General features: G+C 34.5%; 2 protein-coding genes across 5 annotated transcripts in view; one reads left to right on the forward strand and one right to left on the reverse strand.

Moving 5' to 3' along the window:
• Positions 1 to 2,943, forward strand: part of LOC107751236 (F-box only protein 2-like) — a 3,853-nt gene extending 910 nt beyond the window's left edge. Inside the window, exons 3-6 of the mRNA XM_016566905.1 lie at positions 672 to 798; positions 977 to 1,072; positions 1,171 to 1,309; positions 2,646 to 2,943. Coding sequence (XP_016422391.1) covers positions 672 to 798; positions 977 to 1,072; positions 1,171 to 1,309; positions 2,646 to 2,780 — 497 coding nt within the window. The 3' untranslated portion in view covers positions 2,781 to 2,943. The remainder of the gene's footprint in view (positions 1 to 671; positions 799 to 976; positions 1,073 to 1,170; positions 1,310 to 2,645) is intronic.
• Positions 2,944 to 3,480: 537 nt separating this feature from the next.
• Positions 3,481 to 7,571, reverse strand: LOC107751237 (small vasohibin-binding protein). Of its 4 annotated transcripts, none has more exons than XM_016566908.1 (3): positions 7,459 to 7,571; positions 5,540 to 5,683; positions 3,481 to 4,274 (listed from the first exon to the last, which is right to left on the reverse strand). In XM_016566908.1, exons 2-3 carry the CDS (start codon positions 5,648 to 5,650, stop codon positions 4,188 to 4,190), a joined length of 198 nt encoding a protein of 65 aa, XP_016422394.1. In that variant the 5' UTR covers positions 5,651 to 5,683; positions 7,459 to 7,571; the 3' UTR covers positions 3,481 to 4,187. The 4 variants fall into 4 exon arrangements, with proteins under 4 accessions (XP_016422394.1, XP_016422395.1, XP_016422393.1 ...); XM_016566909.1 differs by having other exon boundaries at positions 7,436 to 7,571; XM_016566907.1 differs by lacking the exon at positions 7,459 to 7,571 and adding an exon at positions 6,259 to 6,341 and having other exon boundaries at positions 3,482 to 4,274.
• Positions 7,572 to 8,391: the final 820 nt, after the last annotated feature.

The raw sequence follows: 8,391 nt of genomic DNA on the forward strand, positions 1-8,391 counted from the left end.
CAGAGTCTTAACTTTGATAAAGAATATCTCTTTGGTTTTGAGACTTTAGTCTTTGCAACTTCAGGGATCTTATCTATGCACAATCAGCTTGTAACACTCCAAAGAGAAAGGAAAACTTGAAATCGCATCATATGACCCCTTTAAAATATTTTCAAATAGAAAACAGATGTTTTAAATTGTAATCATATTTCACAATAATACCGTTTTACTGTATTTGTGATCAAATACATGCGGCCTTAAAAAAAATAGTTTTTTTACCAGTAGTGTACTTTTTTTCATCATGATTTTAGGTTTTAGATTTAGGGAAAACAACTAGTCTAGCTTTCTAATTAATGATCTAGTTCTCTAATAAACATGGCACAGTATACTGTACCGCAAACATTATTGGCTCTGTGATGAATTGCTTATGCTGCTATTAGTCGCTTTGGATAAAAGTGTCTGCTAAATGTATAAATGTAAATGTCAGAGCAGTCACTATTTAATCACCTTTTAGCAGTAGACAGGAAGTCATAACTGCATGCATAACACAAATGAAGACAAAAAATGCTGTTTAGATGAAGTAATAGTTTAAGATGAACTCATTTGCTATCACATGTCAGCTCTAAATAAAATGATCATTTCGGTAAAATGTACTTCAGCTACCTTAATATCTGAAAAACGTTCTTCACCAGAGGATCTGGAACACTGGGAGCTGATAGAGAATGGAGGCGATCAATGGAGGACCGAAGACATGCCGGGGGACTGCGGACACGCGTTCAATGACGAATCAGTCACTAAATACTTCAGCACCTCTTTTGAGTAAGAGAGAATGAATAGTAGCTGAACAGATGAGGGTGGGGAAAATAAAGCCGTTTTTGTGTCTTTAAAAGAAGTGGGTGAAAAAGTCTCTTTCCTTCACACTCTCCCTGCTTGTGTTTCGAAATGTCTATCTGTGTGTTCAGACTATCTGTCAATGTCTATTTCTGTTCTGTTGCAGGCTGTGTCTAAAAAGACAAATGATTGACTTGCTGGCAGAGGGTTACGACCCCGAAAATTTAGATTTTGCACAGCCAGCCGTCACTGTGGAGGACTGGTAAGCCTTGATGATATGGAGATAATGGCATGAGTTTTGTTTCGTCACGTTGTCCGTTCAGTCATTTCTTTTAAATGTGTGTGTGTGTGTGTGTGTAGGTACTGTAGCCGAACAGACTGTGGGTGTATTTATAAGCTCACTGTGTCTCTGCTTGATGAAAACAAAGAGGTCATCACTGAATTTAAGTCAGATGAAATGACCCTCGACCCTGACTGCGATGACTGCTCTTGGAAAAAGGTATGCAGGAGTGCAGAATCTGAGTCCAGTTTTGCATAACACTCCCACTTAACCTTTAACCCTATACAGCCTATTTTGATCATATTTGATATGCAAATTTGTAAACTTTGCTGAAAAATCTGTTGTACACAATCTAATACATGCCTTCTGATGTACACTTTTTTTAGTAAGTAAAAGTCCTTTTAGTATACTATAATTGATTCACGTCTTTTTGTTGTGTAATTTTTTACTGATTTTTTAAAGTAAACATAAACATAAAAATAACATTTATATTTCAAGATGAGCACTTAATGGATTGAAGCAACTTAGGTTTACTTGATTATTCATACATAATTTATTAGAAAAATCATGTTAAATTGTGAGTTTCAAATATTATCATCGGGCTTTTGAGAAACGTTTATTTGTTCATCTCTCAATCAACATTGTATTGCATTGGATTATGTTTTGAAACCGATCTTTGATCATGAAACTAAGCATTTAAATATCATCAGAAGACATTATTGGCAGATATAGATAGTCAACTGATATTTATACGCATTTTCTGTAAGTAATCTGATATACTGTTATAAACATCTCATTGATTTACATTACAAGCTTTGAGAATTTCATCTTACTTTCGGGCCATATAAATATCAGCATCTGCACCACATTGCATATTTTTGCTCAGTTTGGACCAATGCATAAAATTGAGGTGTTTTTTTCTTTCTCGAGTGTGAGCTTTTTTTGTTGTTGTTAGAATTTTTCTATAGATTCAATTAACTGTTCCATTACAAAAATATACATTTCTATTATTTTGAATGTCAGGCTTTACAAGGTTGATTAAATTAATAGGTAAAAAAAATAAAAATAAAAAAAAAGAACTAATGAGCTGCAAACTGCTAGTCATATCAATGACCTAAAGCTGTTTAGTCTACATGTTTATATAGTATATTTTGCACCTTTCTCTTTTTTTTAGGTTCTACATCATTCAAGTATTTCTTTATTATCAAGCCTGTTGTTTTAAAGGTGACATATCATGAAAATCTGACTTTTCCAGGTTTAACGCAAGTTTGAGCAAAACATGCTAACTCTTCTGTCTTTGTCTGCACAGACGAGCACAGAACACTGTTTACAGTCCCAGCCTCAGAGCAGACAAGACAGCAGTGGATTTATTTACTGTATATTGCTGCTGCCACACAGATCTAAAATAAACATGATGATCTGTGAAGTATTTTGAGCTGAACTTCACAGACACATTCTGGGGACACTAGAGACTTATATTACATATTGTAAAAAGGGGCATAATATGTCTCCTTTAATTCAAGTTTGTGCATGCAAACTTCTACTTCTGTTATAGGTGAGCCACACATTCACAGATTACGGTCCGGGCCTCCGCTTCATCTCTTTTGAACATGGCGGTCAAGACACCAAGTATTGGCAGGGCTGGTTTGGAGTGAGAGTGACTGGAAGCTCAGTTACCATGGACTTCTGAACACCAATCAGACAAAAATATGATTAATTAAAAAAGACCAGAAGAATTTTCTTGCAGCTTGCTTTGTTTTGCACATACTGTACTACGTGTAATACTAACTAAATATACAGCTGAAGGTGTACTGTACATTTAGGCCTTTAAAAAAAAGCATCTGATCAGATTAGAATTATTTGTAGCTTCTTCTTTTTTTAACTACAGGTTGCTGTTTCTTCTCAAACACTAACTACCTCTATATGCTCCTGCAAGCTACACATTGAGCTTACATTGCACTTCTAATGAAGTTTCTATATGCAACAGATCTGCAATTAACAATCTCCTAATGCCATATGCAATCCAAATAGGTCTGTCATGCCCACGACACTTAAAAATAATAAAGGAATAACAAAACATGATCTGTTCCTGGCCTTCCTTCATCAAACGATATATTGCATAGCATTTATAATTTTGCATTGAAACATTTGTGCTATTATATCATGACATGGCCTTTTTCATATGACTGCAAGCATTTGAAGAAATGTCCAAATCTACATTTTGCGGAAACAGTGATGCATTTTGTTTTTCAGGATTCCTTAATTAATAGAAATTTCAAAAGAATAGCATTTATTTAAAAATAGAAATCTTTTGTAACATAATAAAAGTCTTGACTGTCCCTTCTGATCAATTAAATGCATCCTTGCTGAATAAAAGTATTAATGTCTTTAAAAAAAATCTTACTGACCGCAAACTTGAATGGTAGTGTATTTACTGGCCCTTCTATCAGTGTATACTGACTGTGGGATGCAGGAAAATAAGGCTCAGAGAAGGAAATCATTTTATATTTTTTTAAGAGATGATTTTTAATAACCAAATTTCAATCAAAAACCTAAACTGTTAAAAACCGCTTGTGTCAAAAGAACATTAATTATCATTAAAGTATGTCACATGTCACAAATAAATTAATCATAACCCAAAAGAGTGACAACTGTATCTTATTTTTCCTTCAGTCAACAGGTCACAAATTGTCTAAAATAGCTTTGTGCAATCATACACAATGTTCAGGACAATAAACATTGTGTATAATATAAAACATCACAGTTAACAATGACAGTAAAAATGAAACCATCAGATGTTTAACATCCTATAGAGTGAATGAATGTCTTTTCACAGGGTGGTTTCTCTGATAAATATGATGTACTATGATATTTTTGGTTTTGTACATACTGACCGCCGTTTGCAATGTGATTGTACACTCAGATACAAGTAGTGTGTGTGTGTGTGTGTGTGTATCAATCTCCAACAAATACATTTTGGTTTAAATGTCAGGAGAGGAAAGGGGTGATTATCAAATGGTTTACAATAATACAAAAATATGAGTAACATCATAATGTAACCCTAACCTGTGTATATTTGCCCTGACATGAGTTTTTCTCATTCGGCTTGTGACTGCATCTGCTTGCAGAAGGCCTCAAACTGCTGCTGTTCAAGTTCAGTCATGACTTTGTTCAGGGCATAAATCTGTAACACACCAGAAACAGAGAACAAACGAACTGAGATGAATTGATCTGAAATTAGCAATTTGAATTTTAAATGTAAATAAACAAAAACAGTTTAAGAATTTGAAATTTTAAAGTCATTAAATGCAAGTAAATTAATTATTGATTATATGAATTTGTACTGAAGGTTCCAATGAACCACAAGATAATGCTAAAACGTAATAATTAAGAGTTTTGAATGTTTTTTAAAGACTCTTCTGCTCACAAAGGCTGTATTAATTAAAAAGTAAAAACTGTAATATTGTGAAATATTTTTAATTGTTTATTAACTGCAGTATTCAACATTGATAATAATCAGAAATGTTTCTTGAGCAGCAAATCAGCATATTAGAATAATTTCTGAAAGATCATATGACACTGAAGACTGGAGTAACGATGCTGAAAATTCAGCTTTGCATCACAGGAATAAATTACATTTTAAAATACTGTATATTAAACAGTTCTTTTAAACTTAAATAACATTTCACAGATATTGCTATTTTTACTGTATTTTGACCAAATAAATTATTTATTTTAATTATTAAAAACTTTTGACCAATAGTGTTGTCACAAACGGTTGTGGCTAGAAGGGATACAGCTCAGACCGGAAACGAACAATGAAATTAATTTTCTACCTATTAGATTGTGTTTTATTAACGTCTACACCTACCCCAACCCTAAACCTACCCCTTACAATAATGAAAAAATAGTAATTATTGTTGTACAGTGTGACAAAAATTACGCTGTATTGATGTGCGCATGCCCAGTAGCACCATACGTATCCCTTCTAGCCTTAACCGTCATAAACTGCAGGGTGACAAAAATCCAAATGGGACACAGGTGCAAACAATGAGTACTGATGAGACCGGGCAGAGGATTATGGGGAATGAAGTCCTTGATAGAGTGGTAGTAGACTGGGATGGAGTGCCCTCTGGTGGATATCAAGGGCACTCCAGCTGGTGATCGTGTTAATTGTTCAAATAATAATGTTAAAATAATTTGTTCATTGTTTAAATAAACCAATTTTCACTCAGATTGTAGTAAAAATAGTTGTTGCAAAATAGAAGAAATGGAAGCATATTTGTTTTAAATGGTAGTGAATTACACAACTGAATTACCATCTTCTTTTGGTTACCATCATGGTAGTGTCCAAATAACCATGGTATTACATAGTTTGGTAATACTATATGTTTTCAGAAGGATTTTCCTTCAAATCTTTCTAAATGTATAATCAGTACAGAGAGTGACCTCTGCTCTTTGTCTCTGCTTCAGCTCCTGCTGGGCTGATTTCTGTTTGGTTCTGTCTCCACGGGTCGGTGTTTGCTGCTTCTGTTTGTCTTTTCGACATGCTGGCTCCATTTTAGAAACTGATTAGTCCAGATGATAATTTCACTGAAATAAAGAAATGAAGGTCAATAAAGCACAGCAGGTTACTCAAGTCACAATTTTCAAGCAGCTAACAGTATACTGTAGATCAGGGGTTTTCAATCTTTTAGATGCCACAGACCCCCAAATATAATGTTCCTCATATAAGGAACCCCCTATCCTAAAATTTAAAAAGCATTAATATAGTTTCTTGTATAAAGAACCAATTTATACTGTGAAAAACTAATATTATAAATGTTAAAATATGTTTTTGGAAAATAGTAATTTTAGCACTGTACATGTACTATTTATTCACTAATTTATATATTTATAAATTTTATTCATTTATTTCTATTATTTTAATCTTTTTCAGTCTCTATTGTATTTTAAAGGTATAGTTTTTTCTCATTTCCAAGTTGTTGTAGTTTGAAAACAGCTGGTATAGATTATTAAATAACACCACATGTGTGTACTTCATTTTCGTTATTGTTTATTTCTGATTCATTCAGAAAAAGTGTATCTAACGATAACTTCATTCAGAATAGTAATCTATAGCTGTCAGTCTATTAGCATAGCAGGTAAATCCTGTCAGAAATACCTACCCATTATCACACAGCAAAGTCATTCTCTGTATACTATAATAAATACACACAAAAAAAGAGAAGGAAATAAAAGGCCTCCCTACTTTTACCTTTAGATTTCTAACGAAAACAACCAACAAAGACGAGGTTAGTACGGTTAGCAGGTTTGTGGCGTCACTGATTAATACACCCGGATAGAAAACGGAGCCTGTGCTAGAAGGTTCCTAATAACGTTGCGTTCAAAACAGATCGGCGGGAATATATTTCAGTAACTAAAATGTTTTAATGCATGAGATCTGTTACCTTAACTTATATAACCTGCAAAAAAATAAATAAATAAAACATTAAAGAAACTATTAGTTTCTTTATTACACTGTATCCTTCTCTAGGTACAATCAAGTATAAAATGTAGGCTATACACTTTTTGTAGCCAAGACTTCAAAGTTTGTGTTTATAGCCTATATAACCTGACTTTTATTCACTGCAAAATGTGTGACAACTAGCCCCGGCCTCCCTTATTAGTGATATGAATTTATAAAGCGTTGCATAAATGCATAAAAATATTACAAAATATAAACGAATATAAAATACAGTGTCATACTAATTATATTTTTTTCACGCATTTCTTGCTTGCAAAACTAAAGGCAACCACAAGAGGTCGATCTTATACAACTATTGAAAGTTGAGAGACCCATTGATATTTTTGCTAACACTTGATTTATGTCATTTCAGTGCATTAATTTATCTGAAAATTGTTTACTGTGTGTATAAAATTAAATTAAGCAGAGGTTATTTTTTATTTGGTAACAACTGGACAGACTGAGTTACTTCAGTACCTAGAGACCAACATTTCACTTAGGCTATATTTTACATACCAGCCCCGAAGGCGATAAATCATTCAGAAATAGTAATAAAAACATTTCACTCTAGTTTTTACCTCCCCGCCACTTTGGAATTTAATTGTATTCCAGTGTTTCTATTAAATTACGTGCATGACATAATTCAAAAAAGAAGAGTTTTTAAGGCCTGTCACAAATGCTGCACTGGATGACGACAACACTCATATGCCACCAGAATGTCAGAAAACTGCATGTGGAGTTAAGAAGGAATCAGGTTGTCAGACACAATTGGACCACCTAGGAAAAAACTGCAAAAAGCTCTCGGCGAAGGCCGACAGATAATCATTAAGCCTACGTACATATTGGTTAATCCGATAGCTACCTGGCAGAGTCCGATGAGACATAAAAATGTCAAAGAGACTCTAAACTATCTCGTTTGGATTGTGATCGTTAGGGAGTCGTATAGCCTAATTGTAAAAATGCCCCAAAACAAGACGTGTGTCTGTGTCAATCGCTATGTTTCCATCCACCTAGTAGGGATGGGCGTTAGGGATGGGCGTATCGATACAAAGTATCGATATATCGATACTGACGCGAGTATTGTGTCGGATAAACTTTTTATCCGATAAGAAAAAATGCGCATAAACTAAAATGGAAAGACATTTATCGAATAAAACCCACCATGCGCATCAAAAAGGTCATGTGAGCTTGCGGATACCTGGGCTGCGTTCAGCCCCGACAAAAACGGTGCAAAACGTTTTTTAAACGGAAACGGTAGCAAAACGGTGCTCACCGGTTTGAGCTTGAACTTGCCCCAGGACTAATCTCGTTGCACAGCATCTGAAATGTTATTATGGTCTTTCTTAAATGCCTGAGCAAAGCCTGTCGTCAAAGTATTTCTGTATAATTGCCTCCCAGAACTGTCTTCCACGACTGTGTTCCCAAACAGCAGCATCCACCTCCGAAAGCAATGACCGCATTTATTGTGTTTCGTCTGCTCGCTCTGAGGCGCAAGTAATTTATTATATATGAAAATTATTATAGCTTATTTAGAGGCTTCTCCTACTTTTCTTAGTGATATTTAGTGCCAGTGTATCAGGAAGTGGAGATTTTGTTCTCGTTGGATGCAAAGGGTGCTTAATTCGCAAATGTTTTATGCGATAGCCTATTCCAATTTTGCGCGTAAGTTAAATTCGCGACTTTGGTGGGTTTACTTCAGTTTGACATTAGCTGATGCTGTACTTTTACGAACCCTCACTTGACGCTCATATAGCTGTCCTCATGTTTATGCCCTTTGGCACCGCGCTGTGCCACA

Source organism: Sinocyclocheilus rhinocerous, unplaced genomic scaffold (genome assembly GCF_001515625.1).
Source record: "Sinocyclocheilus rhinocerous isolate Xijiao unplaced genomic scaffold, SAMN03320098_v1.1 scaffold362, whole genome shotgun sequence".
Lineage (NCBI taxonomy): Eukaryota > Metazoa > Chordata > Actinopteri > Cypriniformes > Cyprinidae > Sinocyclocheilus > Sinocyclocheilus rhinocerous.

What these genes read in the sequence shown, in the direction of transcription:
- LOC107751237 (XM_016566908.1), bottom strand. Translation starts at nt 5,650, where the DNA reads ATGGAGCCAGCATGTCGAAAAGACAAACAGAAGCAGCAAACACCGACC. An exon ending in AGCAGAGACAAAGAGCAGAG is followed by an intron (nt 4,275 to 5,539) that starts GTCACTCTCTGT and finishes GGTGTGTTACAG; the next exon opens with ATTTATGCCCTGAACAAAGT.